This window comes from Plutella xylostella, chromosome 4 (genome assembly GCF_932276165.1).
Source record: "Plutella xylostella chromosome 4, ilPluXylo3.1, whole genome shotgun sequence".
In the NCBI taxonomy this organism is placed as follows: Eukaryota; Metazoa; Arthropoda; class Insecta; order Lepidoptera; family Plutellidae; genus Plutella; species Plutella xylostella.
In genome coordinates, this window is record NC_063984.1 from 10,841,131 (window position 1) to 10,863,086 (window position 21,956).

The following is a 21,956-nucleotide window of genomic DNA, read 5'->3' on the forward strand; positions in this document are numbered from 1 at the left end:
CGGCGCGGAGGCCCGGCGCTGGCAGTCGGCCGCCGCCCCCGCCCCCGGCGCGGTCCAGCCGCTCGGTGACACACCAGGATGTGCAGTGAACCTCCCACGGAGTGCAGTGATTACGTGGCCCACCAGCAGTGCAGTGTTGAGTGCAGTGTTGAGTCACGCTCGACCCGAGTGATGAAAGTGGCTCAAGGCAACAAGTGAGGGTGCAGTGACAGTGAAACGACAGGCTAAATTGTATAAAATATCTCTTTTATTATACTTATTACTTCTTTTACTTAACGTCTGCAACGTAAATATAAAATAACATACGCTTAAAACTAGGAAACGACTTATTAAGTAGTAACAATAGGACAGTCTTGAAGATGAGTCGAACTAAAGTTTGAGATCGGAATCACAGTGTGCCGCGGCGGGCTCAGACAGCGGCGGCGTGGGGCGCGGGGGCCGCGGGGGGTGCGGGGGGCGAGGGCAGCAGGCGCAGCGGCGGCGCGGGCGCGCGCTCCTTGGCGTGGCGCTTCACGTGCTTGGCGAGGTGGTCGGAGCGCATGAAGCGGCGGCTGCACACGCGGCAGCCGAACTTCTTCTCGCCGGTGTGCGTGCGGCGGTGGCGCGACAGCTCGTCGGAGCGCGAGAAGCGGCGCTCGCACGCGGGCCACGCGCAGCGGAAGGGCCGCTCGCCCGTGTGCGTGCGCGCGTGCGCCTTCAGGTGCGACGACTTGAAGTAGTTCTTGCCGCAGCCGGGGTGCGCGCACTCGTACAGCCGGCGGCGCGGCGCGGGCGCGGGCGCCACCAGCCACAGCGCGGGCAGCAGCAGCGCGGGCGCGGGCCGCGGCGCCAGCGGCACCCAGCCCGCGTGCGGCGCCGGCACGCGCTCCGCCGCGGGGGGCGCGGGGGCCGCGGGGGGCGCGGGGGACGGCGGCGTGGGCGGCCGTGCGCCGCGCTGCTGGCTCTGGCTCGCCACGTACTTGGCGTACGAGTAGCTGTGGTCGCGGTTCATCTTGAACTTGAGGGTCTTGAGGATGTTGACGTGCGGCGGCGGCGGCAGCGGCTCGGGGCTGCAGGTGCCGTCCTTGTGCGCGCGCATGATGACGGAGGCGCGCGGCGCCAGCAGCTCCTCCTCGCCCTCGGAGTCGGAGGGCTGCGGCGTCACCAGCCCGGGCGGGGGCGCGGCGGGGCCGGCACCGCGCGACAGCTTCAGCGCCACCTTCAGCGGCAGCTCGATCTGTGGGACAAGGACGGACGCACATGAGTGAGCGGGCGAGAGCGGCACGCGCGCGGTGCGTGATCGAGGCGTGATCGCCGGACCAAGATACTTTCGATTGCACAAAAACATAGGCGAGGGCATTAGAAGTACGGGATTTTTTTGAGGAGTTAGAATAAATTATTTGGGATTTTTTGGGGGAATTTAAAATTATTAAAAGTTAAATATTAGTGAAAATCATAACAATAACACTCACTTTGTTTTCCATCAACGGAGGAGTTGACGGTGGGGACAGAGGTCCGCAAACTTCGAGAAGAGTAGACATTCTGGTTAAGTTTTGATCATTCAACGCAATAAAACTTTCTTTTCAATTCACAAAGTATGAGAGTAAAGTGTGTGAAGTATCCGCGTTTCCGCTGCGGGGACGTGTGGGTCGCTGGGCGAGCGGCAGACGAATAAACCGCTTTGCGCTCGGTCGCCGGCCGAGGCACTCTCCGTATGCGGCGAGCGTGCGGCGCCGACCAATGGGAGGCGGCGGCGCGGCGGCGGCGGCCAATGGGGGCGCGGTGATCACGCAGCGGGCGCGTGGCGCGGCGTGCTGTTCACGTGCGGCGCTCGTGACGCGGCCGCTGTGTGACGTCAGCGGCGCGCCCCCGTGACGCGGCGGGGGCGCGACAAGGTCGCGAGTGCGCCCATCAATGGCTCTACTATTCGCCGCTCGAAGCTCTCCTAGCTGTTTCGGAAGTTTTGGGTGCATTTTTGATAGACAGGTGTCGTTGACCCGGAGTCATCGACATGGAGTGGCACAGTTACTTCTTTAGTCTGCATTCGCTCCGCTCGCTCTGCTCTGATGCAAGTTGTGATGAGGCCCACTGTGGTCTACTTGTATGTGTATGTAAGTATGTGTATGTGTAGTAAACAATGCTCGGCCTCGGTAGATAAGCCTCGCCCGGCTGTCTACGTGATTCATACAGATAGTATCCGTATTATTTGATTATAACGTGTTTAATACGTACCCAAAATATGTTTACGTTACTCATGGAAGTAGAAATAATTTTTCTACTTCCATGACGTTACTCTAGTATTTTTTTTACAGATAATGATGGAATTAGATTTTTATAATTTGTTCAGCCCTAAGGAGTTATTTTTAGGAGTAGAGATTTCCGCTTATATCTAGGTAAGTATCAGTTATTTGATGTGCCTACTTAAAGCTGTATGACTGTAAAGTTTCCTCCGAATCAGTTTAGTAAGTACTTAATGATTCATGAAAGAATTACAAACATACTAAATTATATCTCCTGTATGTAAGTACTCTTACACATTCATTAAGTATTATTTTATTTATTTTCTTATCAATATTCTGCTAAATAAGTTGTAGCCTTGACCATGATAAATGATGTCGTAAATAAATAAACATCGTACATTATGTTACGAGGATTTACTTACTTGTAAGTATATAGGAGTACATGACACAGATCACGTAAACAAACATAATATTAGGTATCTACTTAAATTTTCCCTTTTAACGGTTTATGCTAATGAAGAGACCTGTAAGTATCATTAACTTATTAGTAAACTGGTATTTACTTAAGTAAATTGCAACAAAATGATGTATTGAATCACGTACTAAATTAAGTGTTCAAACAAAGTCTAGGTAGTTTCTAGAATAAGTTAAAACTGATCGAGTGAGTCACGCAACTGTGTCATTGACTGGAAAAGCAAGTCGGTTTCACAATAAGTATTTCCCCATTATTTACTCATGTGTATGTACGTAGGTACATACGAATGTTTCTAAAATTAACCAATTGATATATTATATTTTTTCAGGTACTAATCACCACTTTGTTCGTCGATCGATACAGAGAAAATGATGATATGCAAAAACATATTGTAGACTTATTTCTTTTTAAAACATGAAATAAAAGTTAAACTTTTCATGCAGTACATTGTTTTATTGAACCACCATGTCAAAAAAGAGGGATGTTATGAGTTTGAAGCGTGGCTGTCACGTATCTACGAAAAGGCAAAAGTGTGTACAATACAATTTACTATGGTACCTAAAAGTATATTCTAAAATTAAGAAATCTGACCCTCTCAGATGCGACTCTGGGAGGGGCCAGGATTCTCTGCCCCGGACTGTACATAGGATTTATATTTTTGTGATGTGCTAATTATATCTTGAACTTAATGAACCTTGAGAAACAAGAAACCTGTTTGAGGTAGGTATGCAGCGGTTGTCAGCATCTAAATACAGAACAGCAAACAAAAAAACTATTTTTAGCTTGCCTTTAGCTTGGAACTAACTTCATGATTTACCATAAACTTTCTACATATAAGCCAAAATACTGAAGGTAGGTTATAAAAGAAAATTAACATACGGTAAAATTTTTCATGGAGAGGAAGAGAGAGATAGCACAGTATTTTATAAACCTTCACATTTTGTCATACCAGGTTCTGAAAGCCAACGTTAACATAAATAATAATATTATGAGCAGATTACGAAACTTTCATTCATGGGAGTGGATTGTTTAAATTCCGAATTTAGCGCCATCTCTTGATATCACGTTGAACGTGAGAGTAAACAATCTACTGAAGTCGGAGGGCTATGAAGCTCGCGGCTTGATAAGCCACGATTGAGTGCTACGGCACTTGAGGATTTGGTTCTAGATATGATACACAGATGGAGCTACTATCGATCGAGGGAAAAAGTGTTCAAGTGAATTTACACACAGTACAATACGTTTTAGTCCTGTATAAAGGAAAATCGTGGTATGTGCCTTTGCCACTCTCAATTTATCGGATATAAATTAAAGGTTATTTATTATACTTAACAGTATACATAGTTTTTATGTTATCCACCATCCATATTAATATAACTACTTATTTCATTATCACTAGTCATAATAATGAAACCCAAACAGTAATAATGGGATGAGTAAAATTAAATAATTCCCACCACTCCTAGAAAAATGAAAGTAGAGTGCGTGCGTTGATGTCTTTTGCTCCCGGCTACGAGCGCGCGTAGCGGCTCGTAGCGCGTAGCCGCGTAGGCCTCCGTCACGGGAAGTTTTTTTATCTTCAACTGAAGTGGAAAGGTGTTGTAGAATTGACGTGGTATATCTGTGTGGGTAATGGTTTTATTAATTTAAGTTAGGTCAGTTCTATGTACATATCATCATTAATTCTTTATTTTACTTACATTAGTAAATTTGTTCACTTAGGCGAACTTAATGCTGATAGCATTCTCTTCCAGTTAACTTCGAACGATATTTAAGAATTCTCATGAAGTATTATTAGCAGGCAGGAACATAAAAATAGTTAACATAGTTTATTCAAACGGCCGACTGTAGATGAAGCTATGTAAAAAAAAAGAACTTAGTTTAGAGAAAGAGTGACCTCTTCTAGCACAGATGCTTATTTTCTTAAGATAAAGGATCAAACTTAGGTTATTGCAAAAAAATTTGGAACGTGAATTAAAGTTTTCGTATTATTAGGTATGGTGTAAAGTACAAAATTATAATATAGTGTAAAAACACCAACCATCGCAAAGTTATACAGGATAACTTTGGTCAACAAGCGATAACGAGTGACCATTTAGAAGCTGTACTTGCTTGTGCGGGCATTCTGAAGGATCTATTGCGCCTTCCTGTAATGTTCGGAACACCTTTAGAAATTTGAACAAAATATAATTTAAAAATTAAATGGATTAAAATTTAAACAAAAACTATTCCATTCCATCTATAAAGTCACGAAAACGAAACGATTGTTCCCAGTTGCTCGCACTGGCGATGAATGGGAATTTTATTCCTCATGTTTATTTCTAATATAGCATTGAAATAATTTCGTTAACGAGGCTACAAGGTGAATACTGCTTGTGGTTTATCATCATCATCAGCATCAGCCTACTGTCATCGTGAGCTGATATTAGGAGCGCCGCTACGGGAGACTGCACCATCAGAAGTGGTGAATGTGGTGATCTCTTGTATCGGAGGCCAAGACTCACTTTGGGCCGCTGAGCCAACGGAGTAAGTAAGCGCCGCAGCCCTCATTATCCAACTACTCAAAGTAGAAGTTCTCACTCTCTCGACTCAAGGCAATGAAAAATTTCCACTCGCAAAATTCCAACACCAAACGACTTACATTTTTTCAAACATTTAATTTATAATTTGAACAAAATATTACCGTTTTTAGTTGGTAAAATCCTGATGCTCTGTTAAATGTACACCAATGTTGCAGAAGGCGTTATTAAAGTAGCCTTTTCCGTTTAAGAGTAATTTGGTGATCCTCTCAGTGGAACCTTTTCATTGCCCGTGAGTAGTAGAGAAACTACTAAGTATTTGCAAAGTTTTCTTGCAGCTCGATTTTGAATGTAAAATTTACAACATAATATAAAAATGGTAGATACAATAATTTTGAATATCAACATATAAAAATGGTATTACGAATAAAGTTTTTAGAGGACTCCTAAAATCTGTATCGATTTGTATCTTAGGCACTGTAAATTCATTACGAGAAAACTTATACAAACTGGGAAAGGACTCATGTTGTTCAGTGGACTATTATAATTGTTTTTACTGCCCCTTTTATATAATTTTGTTAAAGGTTAACAGTGGTATTATAATCATGCTGACACTTACTGAAATAACTTTTTAGATATAACACAGATAACTTTATCCCGAATATCGTGAAACATCGTGAATTGACAAAAATATGAAGCGTCCGTAGTCGAGCTGGCTTCAGTGATCACAACTGATCACTGAGGTTAAGCAACACATGGCACAGTCAGCCATTGGATGGGTGACCGATTTCAAGTGGTACTTTTCTGGACGCTTCCGTGCTTCGGACTACACGTTAAACCGTCCTGGTAGTCAGAGGCCTTCGGGGAGCTTGAAAACATCTGACAGTCGGGTTGCCCACTTACTCGACAACTTCAGTGCATTGTACTCATTCAAAAACAGCGATACGGCTCGTAACCTACCACGTGAGTTCAAAATAATGTACAGTGAGAAGCGTATCTTATGTAATATATGCCTACATAGAACAAGATTCATCAAAATATGTTTTTTATCTGTTTTAAAATGCAAGGTCTCAATTAAAATTATACACATGCACGGGGAACAGGTGTTTATTTATTATAAATATGTAGGTACCCTAAGCTTTAAAATAGCCTTAGTTAAGCCTGCGTTGAAGTTCAGTAACTTGTCTTTCATTGGTAGACACCGAAAGTTTTGTAGAACCAAAAAAGCTTGTTATTTATTTACTACTAACTACTGTAGATAATGTTACAAATCCTTCAGTCACCAAGTGAGACATAAACAACAACAACAAACCATCTCACACAACACAATAACATCTCAATTAACACCTGCAAGTGCAGCGAAGACGAAAAGCTCGCGCGAAAAAACCAGCATCCCTCCCTCAAAGTGCAGCGTCTCAGGAGAGGCGCGGGGCGCCGGCAGGGGGCGGGCGGCGGGGCGGGCGGCCGGGGCGGCGCCTCACGGCCGGGCCCGCCTCCCGCCAGTCGGCGCGCCGCCACCGCTCTGAGCGCACGCACCGCACGCCCCCGCCCGCGAGTGACGATATCCCCGCGCTACAACTTGTGACAGTGTGTGATGGTGCAACTGCAGCCAGCCACGGCGGCCTAGGTCATGTCTCGCCGCAAACAAAGCAACCCCAAACCTTTAAAACGTAAGTCTCTAACATAACTTTCTTTGCCGCCACAAAAGGTCACTTTTAAAAGTTTTTAGCAACAGTGTTATGTTTGTTTTAAGATTTTATTTCGCATTGAATGCGAGTGGGTTCGTTCACCCGCTATCTGTGGACTGTTAATGTGTTTGATTGTTTGTGTATCACGGTCACAATAACTGATAACAGCTCTTGTATCGCTGAGGTGGGTTCAATGATTACAAGTTCATGATTCTGGCTCGCACTTGGAGAATGATGCCGGGAAGCATTGAAATATTATACGAATGTTGTGGAGCATCATCATGTCATCACTTCAATGATACACCATGAAAATTGGCGCCACCACGGCAAACTTGGTATAAATATAAAAACAGTAGGTATGCGTAATATTTACCTGAAACTACTTATCATAATATTGTTTTTTTCAGTTGATAGGTAGACCAATTAGTTATTATTGCTACCGTCATTTTCACAACTTTTCCACGGTTGAAACTGTAGTACCCATTTTATATCAGCAGTGCGAACAGACAATCTAGTTTAACTTGTTGATTTCAACGAACGCCTTTATTTCCTATGAAACTATAAGATATTATGGTAAGTAGAACGTAATGAGTAGGTGATTTGGTTCAAGAATAATAATAAAATAGTAAGTTCGTATCGGCGTAATCGCCACTTACGTATTATATTATTTACCTGTAATACAGTATTTATTATACAAACGATAACATAAAGGAACCTACATACATAAATAAATAGAAGGTATGTAGCTGTTCCCGACCGAGATACCCCAGTGAGCTAAGAGGTACCTACATTGATATAAACTGCAAATAAAGTGCAGATTAGAAAGAGAGAACTTATAAACTAAAAAATCTCAAGCTGTTACTGTTCAGATCTTGAATTAAATACCTACTTTAAAAAACACCCTTATGATTAATCCGCAAATTTTAATGTACTTAAATAGTTTTTGATTTTATTATTATGTAAAAGTACTGAATATTTTTTTTTATTTAAAATTATCTTATGATTTAATGTTGCCTCATAAGAACAATGTTGAAAACTTTATAATGATTACTTCATTATGAAGAAATGCTGCCAGCATTGAAACTCTGTTATGTCTGAAAATATCGCCGCCTTATCTCAGCTATTTCACTACAAGATAAAGATTTGTTGAAATTTCTTTTGAAAGTTGTATGACTTAATTACTGATGTGTTTTGTCGTTATCACACGCGGGTCAAAAGTCAGTTGCTTTATTTTGTTATCTACGGAAAACTATGATTATGAACTATGATACTTTTCATTACTCATGCTCTGAAAGTAGATAAGAATTGCCTGAAAGAAGGATGAAAATAATTGTTTGCTCCCCTAGGAAAAATAGCATTTTTGCATGTAAAAATTGTAAAATGAATGACGGTTGATAAATTTCAAGTTAAAACCTTGTCTGATGAAATTTATACAAAAATGAAAATTGACGAAACTTCGAAATAGGTACTTACCTAATCATAAAAATAGTAAAAGAATATATTTTTTAACAAGAAGAAATTTAAAAAAATTAGTCATCAATCTTTGTATTAAAATTTTCATAGCAGTGTAACTTTTGATAAATCCTGGTGAACTCACACTCATTAAATCTCTCGGGCTATTTATAATCAGTTAATGATCAAAATGTGTACCCTACATATTTTTCATAGCTATTTAAACCATTTTCCGGCACGGATATAAAACTTTTGTGGCTTGTGTTTCTTCAGAAATCACTCATTTACATATAAACATACATTATAATATACCATTTCCAGTAATAGCCATACAATGACATCAGGACAATAAGTTAAAACTAAGCAGTTATAAATAAATAATAAATAAATTTTTATTGAGCAATAAGCTTAGCCTAATACAATAAATAGATGTACACAACTTAAAATTAAATTACAAACTGACTTAGGACTAAGCACAGTACAAGTTTTAAGAGCGCTGGGGCCTGAACTAGGTGGTGGCCTGTATCTCAGGCACCAGCTCCCTCCCTGTTTAAAACAAATTTTATTGCTCCATTTTTAAACAAATATTCAAAAATATATTATTAAACTAAACTAAGCATGCAACATGCAAAAGTGCTTGTAGTGCAGAAAATTGGAAATTGGTGGAATTTACTTAATTGTAACTAACAAGTTCTCTGATTGTTCATAATTGTAGGTGCTCAACACAACTTTAAGTTTAATCTTACATTCATTTATCGTTAGAGGGTAAATTGCATCAGCTACATTTATTTTGTTGTATAGAAATGTCCCCAAAAAAGGATAAAACTTTTGTGAAAACGAAGTTTTTGGGCAAAATAAATCAAGAAAATGACATTTAAAACCTCTCCTTCCTCTGTTTAAACTAGGGTCATACGCAGTTTCCCTATGCTTTAAAAGTATAGTATGAAAAATAAAAAGCTGCCTAACACTTAGCACCTCACAAAACTTAAAGAGTTGTGCGGTTGGGAAGCGATATGGACGGAAAGTGCTAACCTTTAATACTGCTCTTTGTGCTCTTTCAAGGGGGAGTAGGGTAGTTTTGCACGTACCGCCCCATACAGTAATGCAATACATTATAATGGACTGACATAAAGCGTAGTAGACTGTTTTTAGGATGTTGGGTTTAAGGACATGTCTTAAGGTTTTAAAAACATATATTAATTTACGCACTCTTCCGACCAACATATTTACATGATCTTTAAAACATAAATTCTTATCGAGCAGAATGCCGAGATATTTCATAGTAGTTGTACTTTTTAGAGGGAGACATCGACAGTTAGGGCCATTGGGGTTATTGCAGAAAGTGTGAGCTATAATTTTAAAGGAAGGTGAGGGTCGAGTACGATTTGTGATGGAATAGGCAATAAATTTAGTTTTATCAGTATTTAATGTTAATGTGTTAACATTTAACCACCTATTTATGATATCGAACCCATATTGTGCTAGATTAAATGTATCACGCCATGACCTAGAGGAAAAGCACACAGCTGTATCATCAGCATAGGAGACAATTTTACACCCCGGTAGCTTAAGTCTGCTAAGGTCATCAATGTATACCAAAAATAGTGTTGGTCCCAGAATGCTGCCCTGAGGAACACCAAAGGTTAGGGGTAGATCATCACTCTGGAAATTGCCTATCTTAACTCTCTGATATCTGTCTGAGAGGTAATCCTCAAAGAGTTTCAGTTGAATACCTCTCACCCCAATGTTCTCAAGCTTACATAGTAATAGTGGCACAGAGACTGTGTCGAACGCTTTTGCCAGATCTAAAAATATAGAGAGTACTTTTTCTCCCTTGTCCATATTTTTAACAACATGATCCACAAGTTCATGAACTGCGTCGGATGTGGATCTTCCACTTCTAAACCCGTACTGCTGGTCAGAAAGTAAGTTATTGGCATTCAGGTATGTGACAAGTCTATTATTAATCAGTCTCTCTAGGATTTTTGAGAGAACGGGAAGAACAGAGATTGGGCGATAGTTTCCGACACAGCCTCTGTCACCACTTTTGTAGATTGGAGTCACAAGTGCCTTCTTAAATATCTTCGGAAAGACTCCCGAGACGAGGCAAAGTTTGCAAAGATAAGTTAAGGGAGGGACAATAATATTTTTATATGTCTTGACAAAATCTGTGGATAAACTGTCACAGCCTACTGCGCAGTTTTTGCGTAGTGTCATTATTAGAGTTTCAATTTCGCTTTCATCTGGTTCAAGCAAAACAAATGAATTAGGGTAAGACATTTTTGCACCAAACTTGCTAAAATCCATAGGTTTGCTTTGAATTGGAATTTTCTCTGCTAGAGTTTTACCTATATCAGCAAAATATTTGTTTGCCCCATTTACTGATTCTCGTGGAGTTGCGTAAGAGGTCAATAAATCATTGGAAATTTCCTTTTTGACATTTATATTTGCAATATTTTTTAAAGTTGTCCATATTTTTTTCGAATCTTTCCCCGCTTTTGTAACTTCCTCCTGATCATGAATTCTTTTAAGCTTTTTAAGTAATTTATTACAATAATTACGATATCTCGTATACGTAACTTTTAGAATAAGGTTTTCGGAGTCCCTTTTGGCGTCCATGTGAAGGCGGTCTCTATGCCGCATACACCGTAGCAACCCTGGCGTAATCCAAGCCTTTATTATACGTTTTTTATTCGGGATAAGGCAGGTTTTGGTGTTGGTGTCAATTGCTTTTTTCAGGATATTAACAAAAACCTCTGCCGCTGTATCTGCATTATTACAATCGAAAACTGTGCCAAAATCAATCCGACTAATGGATCTCTGTAAGCCGTCATGGTCAATCTTAGTGTAAGTACTAGCTGCGCGTGGTAAGGAATTATTAATTTTTGTATCAACTGAGAATAGTACGGCGCCGTGGTCAGTTATGGATGATGGCATGACAAGTGTAAACGATTCTAAATTTGACTTGACTAGAACGTGATCCAAGCAGCTACTCAGTCTGGTTGGATATTGGTGTGCCGGCAATAGTCCATGAAATGCAGTGACATCAAGATATCGAGAAGAATGTGAGTTATCATTAATATTGATGTTAATGTCACCTACAATAATAATATCTTTATAGGACGATAAACTTTGTAGCAATTCATTCAAAGATGATGTGAAATTATCCGTGTTTTTGAAGGCTGCTGGTCTATAAATGGAGATAAGAGCTATGTTGTTGTTAATAATAGTCAAGATACAATTTGCCTCTAAAAGCTTTATTTCAGTTGATGTACATTTTAGGTTTTCTTTAAAGTATATTACGAGACCATCGTTCTGGTTGAAGTTGTTTTCAGTACAGCTATATTTGTAACCGTCGATCACTGGTATGTTCGAACGAATGTTTATCAGTAAGTTACCAACAATAAGCGAGATAAGACATTTGTCGATAAAAGGTGAACGGAACCTCGCCCAGTAACAACAGACCAAGCTAGTTATTCAATCGTTGATGTGGGCATCGTTTCAAATATGATTACTTAATCAGCTCTTAACTAATCGATTTATACGATTGAATCCTGTGCTCTCTCTCTCTCTCAGCCTTCTGTAGTCCACTGTTGGACATAGGCCTCTCCTAACGATCGCCACCCCAAACGGTCACCCGCCATCTGCATCCAGCGGCTTCCCGCTACCTTCCGCAGATCATCAGACCAACGGGTTGGGGGGCGACCGACACGCCGTTTGCCGACACGGGGTCTCCACTCCAGAACCTTTCTACTCCAGCGGTCGTCGGCTCTGCGGGCTACGTGGCCAGCCCATTGCCACTTCAGCGTGCTAATCCTTTTGGCTATGTCGGTAACTTTAGTTCTCCTGCGGATTTCTTCATTACGAATCCTATCTCGCAGGGACACGCCTAACATAGCCCTTTCCATAGCACGCTGAGCAACTCTGAGCTTGTGGATAAGCCCTTTGGTGAAGCACCACGTCTCGGCTCCGTAAGTCATCACTGGCAACACGCACTGTCCTGTGCATTCCTATCTATATCCCCGAAAGTCGACTCTTTGTTTTAGATAGAAAGTAAAAATTCGAGTATTATTCACATCATTATGATGACACTTGCAAGCCCTTTTTAAACAGGCAGTTCGTTCTATGAATTCGGGCGATAGGGGTTTAAAGATGAGCTCAAAATCCAGTTGGTAAAATCATCATCATAATCATCCTGTAGTCGTGCACTGCTGGACAGAGGCCTCTCGTCTAAGAAGCACTACAACACTCTCTGCCACCTTCCTCACCCAGGCACTACCGGCTACTTGCCTAAAGTCATCGGTCCAGCAAGATCAGCGTTTCCCATTTTAAATTAAAAAATTAAAACGAAATATATTTATTTATTTAGGTTTACACAGATAGTGTATTAAGTAGGTACATTCACAAATACTTTTAAATAATAGGGCTATATACAGTACCTTCTTAAGAGTAAACACACCACACATAATTCATATTATAATAAATGTGCTTAGTGACTATTTACTAGATAATTTAGCAACAGTGTTCTCATATAAATGAAAAATCTTTACGAAAGTTTCCTGCAGATGCAGACAGATAGAAGGTCGACAAAGTGATACTATCAGGGTTCCGTTTTAAAATTTTATGTACGGATCCCTAAAAATCGCAAAACATACACGCAATAAGTTAACACGGGCACAAATTGCAACCACAGTTTTGCAGCAGTTGCCAAGGTATAAATAATAATAATAATAATAATAATAAAGCCTTTATTCAATCATAAGTTTTACATACATTGATATTAGTTTAAAGAATTATTGCCAAACAATTAATCATAATCATGCAAATATTGACACTGCAAACTAATTATTCATTACAAATTAACAGTTTAAATAAATTAAGTACATTAATACATTACATTTACATTAATAATAATAAAAAATTATTTACACTATCATGCAAAGTATCAAATATAAAAGTTGAGTTGCCAAGGTATAGTAAATCATAATTTAAAGTCCCTTAGGGTCATTTCGAAGGGTAATTTCGATTTCATTATTGTGAACCATTTTTGTTAAAAACTTTTGACAATACGTAACCATCCTCTTTCGGTTTACTATACCAGTTTTGCAACACCCTGCACATAAGACGACCGAATGGCGTAGTGGTTAGTGACCTGACTACTGAGCCGATGGTCCCGGGTTCGATTCCCGGCTGGGGCAGATATTTGTTTAAACACAGATATTTGTTCTCGGGTCTTGGATGTGCCCGTAAAATGGCAATAGGCCCGCCCCCTATTACATTGGGACTAACATAACATTCTGGCGAAAAGTGGGTGCAGCAATGCACCTCTGCCTACCCCGCAAGGGAGTACATTAGTACAAGGCGTGAGTGCGTGTGTGTGTGTGTGTGTGTGTGCACATAAGATGCGTACCTACATTTTCACAAGGGTTAAAAAAATGTTGTAACAGATCACCAATAAGTTGTCGTATTCCAAACTGATAACAAGATGTAATTGGAGTCGGTACAACTGATTATATTCCCTACTGATAACGAACACTGCCCACTTGAGCTCTGCATGACGGCTGATAAGGAACTAGTATTCTTTTATCTCTCGTCAATGCGAGCCTGTTTCATTTAGAATTTTAAACAGAAGTCGGTTAATGTGGCTTTACATAGATACAGACCTATGTTATTTCAAGCTATTTACTTTTTTTATCTCATCATCATCATTGGCCACTGCATCTTGACAGATGATTGTTACAGCGGCTGTGGGTTTTGAGAGCCACATTTTCTCATGTGGCTGAACAGGCCTATACGGGCCTTACACTGCTTGCCACATCGGACACAGGCATAATTCGGGTTTGGCGATGCTTCCAGATGTTGATTAAGCCTCTTAGTTTTTAACTTTTCCAACCATTTCCCATCGTGTTTTGATTTGCCCTGATGCAGCAGTTGTCTCCATACTGGTCTGTCCAATGCCAGGGACTCCCAGTTATCTTTATCTATCTCGAAGTCGTCCATATCGCGCTTGCATGAGTCCTTGAATCTCAGTAATGGCCGCCCGACTGGTCTGGTAGCATTGGCCAGTTGTCCCAACATCACTCTACGGGGCAGTCTTTCTGTGTCCTGTCTTAGGACATGTCCCAGCCATTGCAGGCGTCTCTGCTTCAGGATGGCAGTAATGCTGGTCGTGCGTGTGGTGTTGAGGACGCATTCGTTCGTAACCTTGTCCCTCCACGAGACTCCGATAATTATCCGCAGGCAGCGCATGTGAAATGCGTTAATACGGCGCTCCTGTTTTCTGTAGGTTGTCCAAGTTTCAGAACCATACAGTAAGGTACTGAGAACGCATGAATTGTACACAAGGACTTTGGTTCGGGTGGCGAGCTTAGAATTTCTCCACACCCTTGTGTACAGCTTTCCAAATGCCGTTGAAGCTCTGCCAATGCGGGACTCAATTTCTTTGTCATTGGACAAGTTAGACGTGGTTGTTGAGCCTAGGTAGCAGAAGTGGTCAACCACTTGCAGCGTGGACTCGTTGAGTGTAATCGTAGGCGGAATAGTTGTGCCTTGTGCCATAACGACTGTTTTCCTGGTATTTACACTCATTGAGAACATGTCACATGCCCGACCAAATCGCGTGACCAGGTGCTGAAGTTCTTCTTCGGTGTTGGCCACAATTGCGGCATCGTCGGCGAAGAGCAGTTCTCTGACGAGTAGGTCAAGACGGTTTCTCTTGGCCTTCAAAAGGTTTATATTGAAGAGCTTTCCGTCGTGTCTCGTATGCAGGTGCACTCCTTCCTCGGATCCATCAAAGGCAGCAGATAGAAGCGCCGAAAAGAATATGCCGAAGAGAGTTGGAGCCAAAACGCAGCCTTGCCTTACTCCACGGTTGACGTCAAATGCTGCTGATACATCCCCATCAAAAACAACGCACCCGCGCATGTTATCATGAAAGGACTTGATTAGGGCGAGCATCTTCGGCGGGCAACCGACTTTATTTAGGACTTCGTAGAGGCCATTTCTGCTGACGGTGTCAAAAGCCTTGTTTAGGTCAACGAATGCCATAAATAGTGGTTTGCGTTGTTCACGACATTTTTCCTGAAGCTGGCGAAGAGTGAAAATCATGTCAGTTGTCGATCTGTTTGCGCGAAAGCCACACTGTGACTCTGGGTATACTCTGTCAGCCAAGATATGTAGTCTGGACAGTATGACTCTGGCAAAAGCTTTACCTACGACACTAAGCAGTGATATTCCCCTGTAGTTGTCACATACGCCTCGGTCTCCTTTTCCTTTATAAAGTGTGACAATGTTAGCATCCCTCATTTCCTGTGGCACAGTGCCCATCTCCCAACAGCGAAGCAGCAGCACGTATAAGGGATTAGTAGCGGCTGGAAGCTTGATCAGCTCAGCTGGTATGTTATCACTGCCTGTACTTTTCCCGGTTTTTAATGCTTGCAGAGAGCGCAGAAATTCGGCAAATGTAGGGGGTGTATCTAGGCTTTCAAGTGTAGGAAAATGAGGTATAGTTCTAGCAGCCTCAGGACTGATGTTTACCTCCTCAGTACAAATTGTTGTAGTGCCGCGCCCAGCGATCTAGTTGGAGGGATTTGTCGCTTATCGGGGACCCGTCCGTGTCCTTGATGGTCGCACGTTTTCTAGCTACCGGTCCCATGGCCCGCTTGATTCCCTGATGCATGCCTCGAATATCACCAATGTCGTGACAATGTTGTATGGATGTGCAGAGGTCTATCCAATACTGGTTCGCACATTGCCGTGCGGTACGCTGGAGGTTTGCTTTAGCAATTTTGAAAGCACTCTTTGTGTGGTCGTTTCCGTTGGCAACCAGGTTTATATGTGCTTTCCTTTTGGCCTCAACGAGTGGTTGAAGAAGTTCTTCGAACTCTGAATACCAATCTGTCTTCTCTTTAGCCTTCTTGCCAAATACTCTCTTAGCAGCTACCAGCAGTGTCACCTTTATTTTGTTCCAAAGTGTCTCCAGGTCTATTATTCCTTTGAGGTGGCTGTCCGATAAATGTTTTTCTATAAATTCATGGAACCTTGTTAGTTGTGCCTCATCTGGTCTACGTGGAATATTGAGAATGGCTTGTCTCTTATTTTTGGTCTTGGAAGCATGAAACTTTTTGGACGTAAGACGAGTCTTGGCAATGACGAGGGCGTGGTCGGTGTCGCAAATAGCACTGTGGTAAGCGCGAGAGTTAAGCGTATAACGTAAGTCCCGCCGTCTGGTGATGATGAGGTCTAACTGATGCCAGTGACCCGAGCGAGGATGTTTCCAGGAAACCTTATGTGCAGGTTTGTTTTTAAAATAGGTGTTGGTGACGCAAAGCTGATGTGTGGCACATAGTTCTAAAAGGCGTTGGCCATTGTCATTTATGTTACCTATTCCATGTTTACCCATGCAGTCTGGCCAGTTCTCGTTGGACCGACCAATTCTCGCATTAAAGTCTCCAAGTAGGACAAGCTTATCGGACTTGCTTATTCCCTCCATGCACTCGCCCAGGCTTTGGTAGAAAGCTTCTTTTACATGTGCTTCGGCTTTAAGGGTCGGTGCGTATGCTGATACTACTGTGATTGGACCAGATTCCGTCATGAATCGAACAGTAATTAAGCGTTCGGATATGCAAACCGGTGATTCAGTGCAGTCTAGCAGATGGTTTCTGATAGCTATGCCAACACCATAGTCACGTCTCTCGCCTTCGTCCCTGCCTTTCCACCAGAAAGTGTAGTTTTCCTCGCGCAGACTGCCCTCTCCCGATAATCTCGTCTCCTGCAGGCCCGCCACATCCACACGCATACGAAGCAGTTCTCTGTCGATGGTAGTTGTTTTTCGTACCGATGGAATGTCGTCGACAGGTTCATCCTGACCAGGTGTCATGGTCCTAACATTCCATGTGGCAAAGCGTAGGTCGGTTGTGTTTGGTGCAATTTTATGTTTTGTTTTGTTGTTGGGTAAATGAATGACTCATCATTTGTACAATTTACTTGCTGCTCTATTTACCCCAATAAAGCACAACAATGAGGGACGGGTCAGTACCTAATTGACTGGGGGCTGCCCAGTTTAAGGCGGGCGGTGACTGGCCAATAAGTCGCAATGGACTTTCCCACCGTCGAGAGACACCCCTAGCGCTCATAATATACGTCCATTTATATGAGCTTATAACTGGTAACTGTGGCTCTCCGTGTTGTGATCCGTGCCTGGCACGGGTGAAGTGACCTCTCCACAAGCGCTGTATCGCCTGGGACACAGTTAAGTGACACAAACTTGCCCAGCATCTGTGGCACTCTCTCGACGTCCCCAGCTGAATCCTCAGGAAAGAACAAGTCGATACGTGGGGAGCTGGTTTCGTTGCAGGAACTGCCGCTTTTCAAGTTGGACTTTACTCGCGCCTAACGGTATTCCAGATCCGGTGCCTCTTCCGCCAACATTGCCGTTCCGAAGCCTGTCTTCTCCGCCGCTGTTGCCGTTGAGGTCTTCACCTGTAACCCTAGGCAGGGGACCGTGTTATACCCCACAGTACTGGGTCCTCACACTGAACTTTGCCATCGCAGCGCCCCGGCCTACTAGGATGCGCAATGCCCACTCCCGCGACGTGGACGCGCCAGATGAGATTTACCCAACTGAATAATAGAGAATTGGACTCTATCATTCGTTGGGCCGGGTTAACGATCTTGTATGGGTCCAAGAACGAAAGCCTTGCAAAGCTTTTTTTTATCTATGCATATAAATATCACCTACGACGTTAAAAATAATAGAAATACGCAGTCACTTTGAGATACAGATTCTATTGAACGTGTACTCTCAAAAAGACATTGTAAGAAGTACCTAGTCTAAGAGCTTGTTTCATGATGCCCAGATATAAGTATTACATACGTATAAAAGGATAAGCTGGGTAGTCCACCGAAATATTTGTATACTTACTTATGTATTCTAGCAGAGAGATATCTATAGAAAGATTATAACAAGTCGAAAAGTAAACACTATAAGGGCTTAATACCGAACAGAACACAAATTCTAAACATAGACATAGACATTAGACACATCATTTATTTGCTCACAAAATAAATCACAAATATAAAACAGTAAGTACCCAATATTACGAAAAATATCCCCAAATTCTTTTGGGAAATCTGTATTTAAAAACCTGTATAAGTACCTACATATAATTAATTCTTTTCAGTTTGTTTGTTCGATCGAAATGACTCGGAAATAAAAATCAATCTTCAATAAAACAAGTAACACGTATTTTTGGGTCGTTTTGCAACTGCTATACCATTTTCTTATTAAAGTTATTACTGTTTCAAATGTCAAATGCGCTTTATCGAAACGACATGTCACTTTTCATGTATCTTCTTGTGTATCTACAAATCGAAACACAATGTACAGTCGACGACATAAAGGTTTAATATATTTTTTATTAACAAGAAAATTTGTTATATCGTTGTAAGGTGGCTGGCTATTTTATAGCATATGAAGTAGCATAATCCATTAAGTATAACATACCTACTTACATAAAATATTATGATCGTTGAATCTATGATTATCTACGAATGTTGTTAGTGGGCAACGATGCATTCATGTTTGTCACCATCCAAGTCATCTCCTAGTAATTAAAGTTCACCTTTCAAGATTCACAACAACTAAAGTCTGCCCAGGGTTTGCCTCATTCAACCACAGGCGGCTGCCTTCTCCTATTATTCTTCATCATATATCTTATTATCCCTTCCTTAACGTAAGAGTTTTGCCTGTAATCGGTTATGTTCACAGGCTATATTCATCCTCAATTGTTCGAAAAACTTAGACAAGTAAGCAGCTGTTAGTAGCCGGATGAGGAAGGCCGAGGACCAAGCTTTTGCTGCTTTTGAGATATTTATTTATTTATTTTTAATAGAAGTTAGAGCATGTTAGATGGGCAATAATATTCACACATATGTCATACATGCATAATATTATGCTCATGACTTTAATCCCGAAGGGGTAGTAAGAGGTGTTTCCGCTTCTTGCTTTACATTGGTACTCATGAGATAGGTCGCGAGCCGTATCACCTATAATATCCTTAACACCACAATTTCCAAAATGCTTCTCTCCCCGACTGTACGGACCGGCGAGATCAAAGGCTTATTGTGACCTGCGCCTGCGCAGCGCGCTCGCATTATATCCTTGTTTGTAAGCAAATGACGGCGGCAGTGCGCACAGAGATGTACGCGCTATTGTGAGCAAAGTTATGCTTTTGCCGCAAATCTGTGTATTTATGCCCCCAGATGCGATCCGCACAAATGGGGTACGAATTACGACGATTTAGAGGCTTATTAAACTAAGGATATGTAGTAGCTAAATCTGTAAAAATAATATATATAATGGTATTGGTTCTGCAGATTATATGTTGGGCCCAGTAGCAAAAGTCCAAGCTTGTTCCATCGCTATGTACGGCACACAGGACCCGAGATCATATTAATGAAACGAGCCATACAAAGACCTTCTAATGTTCTAACAAACAAACAGAGACTGATGGTACAGTGAAAACTTGGCTTAAACTGGACCATAGAGTAGACAAGCGACGCACACTCGCGTCACTTCTACGTCAGCTTATCTGTGCCCGTCTTCTGTTACCAACTTTCACACAGAGATATGAGGTGTCGATTCTGCTTTGTTTCTACTCTTTGACGTAACGCGTGATTGTAGATGTGGAATTCGGTAGATACAGTGTTTTGTAGACTTTAAAACGAGATTAAAAGGCGATTTATCGCCAGTCTCAAAGTTGTTCTTAACATGTTAAGTTATATTGACATACCTAATTATTTCCCAAAGGGGCCGTCCATTAATCACGTGAGGTCGTTTTTCTCATTTTTTGTCCCTCCCCCCTGGTGATATTTGGTGAGGTTTGGGACTAACCCCCCCTCCCCCCCCCCCTGGATGACGTGTATTTTTTTGGAAGTCTATGTAAAGGCAATTTTTGACTAGAAAAAATATAGGTCATACTACAAATCGTTAAAATTTTTGCGCCGTCCAAAATATCGGTTCAGAAATACCTAATTTTTGACAAAAAATTAATACACCTGATGTCCAACGAGAACCCCCCCTCCCCCTCGTGATGTTTCGTGAGGTTTTCAGTACCCCCTCCCCCCCCCCCCTTTGAGCCTCACGTGATTAATGGACGGCCCCAAATAATTATAATAATATTATTAGCTCGGTATTCAGCAAAGAACGAAACAAAATGTTGCCGATTGCGTCCCAGTAGTCCTTAGTCCTCGCAAAAGTCAAAACGGGCACGCGTCAGCTATGACCCCATCGTGGGAATAAAGGGCCCTTCTAGGGTCCCGAGTGGCGCAAACCGCGAGGGGCGAACGATGCAGTGACAATGAGTGTAATGGGCCCTCAATGTCAATAATAATAATAAATAAGTGATAGAATCGTAGAAATTAGAATTACTACTGATAAGGCTGCGTCTTCTGTTGGCTAAAATTTTGCTGCCGAATGAGTTAGAAAAATAAGAAGTCAAAGATTTAATTGTAAAGTACCTATCTACTACCTAAACATAATATTATTTGCTCGATCAAAATCAAACACATTTAGATTCCTACTAAGATAATGTAGCCATTATAACTACTAAATTATGTATATTTGAAATCAATATCATAAATAACACGCATAAAATTAATATAATACGTGTCAGATGAAACTAATATTAATACTTATGTAATCATCATCAGCCCATAATCGTCCACTGCTGGACATAGGCCTTTCCCAAGGAGCGCCACAACACTCTGTTTTCACTCTGCAACTAGCCTACTAGTACTTGTCTAAGGTCGTTGGTTGGTTGGTTGGCACGCTACGTTTGCCTGTTCGTGGTCTTCTTACCAACGTCTTTGGTTTTAAAAGGACTTAAGTAATTCCAAGTCATAAAGTAGTTTTTAAAACTCGCGCGTTGATTGGTTACAATTTATAGCCATGACATAGAATAGTGATTATCGCTTGTACCTACGTGGATTAGAATCGACTGGTATTATACGATACCAATCTTTTGATAGTGTGTCGATGTCAGATGTTTGATATGATGGCGGTACAGCCAGCGGAACATGCGGTGTTTATATTTTGCAAAAGTAAAGTAAATTAAAAAAAATCGATACTGTTTTAATATTGTCAAGCAGTTGCCAACGATGATAATATACTTAGTCATCCAAAAAGGGATATGCACGAAAAACTTTATCATTGGAGGATCAGTAAATAGTAAACATATAAAAAAAGACACTTAACATATACATTTATTATACTCAACCAAATCCAATTAGTAATGTTTTGCCTGACTGTACTTTACGTAATCCGCTCAATACATTCAAAATATATGTAATTTTGATCTGTATCGCCTCTATAATCGGTCTCTAGCATAAATTTATCGATAACCCCGCTTGATCGATGATTTTAATCGAGATATCGGCCCAGATAGCCGATGCCTATCTGTTGGTATAACAAGAGCTTTGTGTGTTTATTTTAAATGTTTGAAACTTTTTGGATCCGGGTATTATGTTATAAATGTAGTGTCATTCTCTAATAATGAGTCATAGTTTTATAGGAGTTAAATTTGAACTATGTTGCATTTATATA

The 21,956-nt window shown here is 41.3% G+C and overlaps 2 protein-coding genes across 2 annotated transcripts in view; one reads left to right on the forward strand and one right to left on the reverse strand.

The window, feature by feature from the left end:
* Positions 1-225: 225 nt before the first annotated feature.
* Positions 226-1,723, reverse strand: LOC119694591 (Krueppel-like factor 10). Its single transcript, XM_038121289.2, has 2 exons — positions 1,452-1,723; positions 226-1,216 (listed from the first exon to the last, which is right to left on the reverse strand). The coding sequence occupies exons 1-2, from the start codon at positions 1,518-1,520 to the stop codon at positions 410-412; spliced, it is 876 nt and encodes a 291-aa protein (XP_037977217.2). The 5' UTR covers positions 1,521-1,723; the 3' UTR covers positions 226-409.
* A 4,972-nt stretch (positions 1,724-6,695) lies between these two features.
* LOC119694537 (zinc finger protein ush) overlaps positions 6,696-21,956 on the forward strand; it is a 149,529-nt gene continuing 134,268 nt past the window's right edge. Inside the window, exon 1 of the mRNA XM_038121021.2 lies at positions 6,696-6,883. Coding sequence (XP_037976949.2) covers positions 6,844-6,883 — 40 coding nt within the window. The 5' untranslated portion in view covers positions 6,696-6,843. The remainder of the gene's footprint in view (positions 6,884-21,956) is intronic.

Excerpts from the sequence above, each read along its gene's own strand:
- LOC119694591 (XM_038121289.2), bottom strand. The coding sequence starts at position 1,520 with ATGTCTACTCTTCTCGAAGTTTGCGGACCTCTGTCCCCACCGTCAACT. Across the intron at positions 1,217-1,451 it reads CTCCGTTGATGGAAAACAAA|ATCGAGCTGCCGCTGAAGGT; the intron begins GTGAGTGTTATT and ends CTTGTCCCACAG.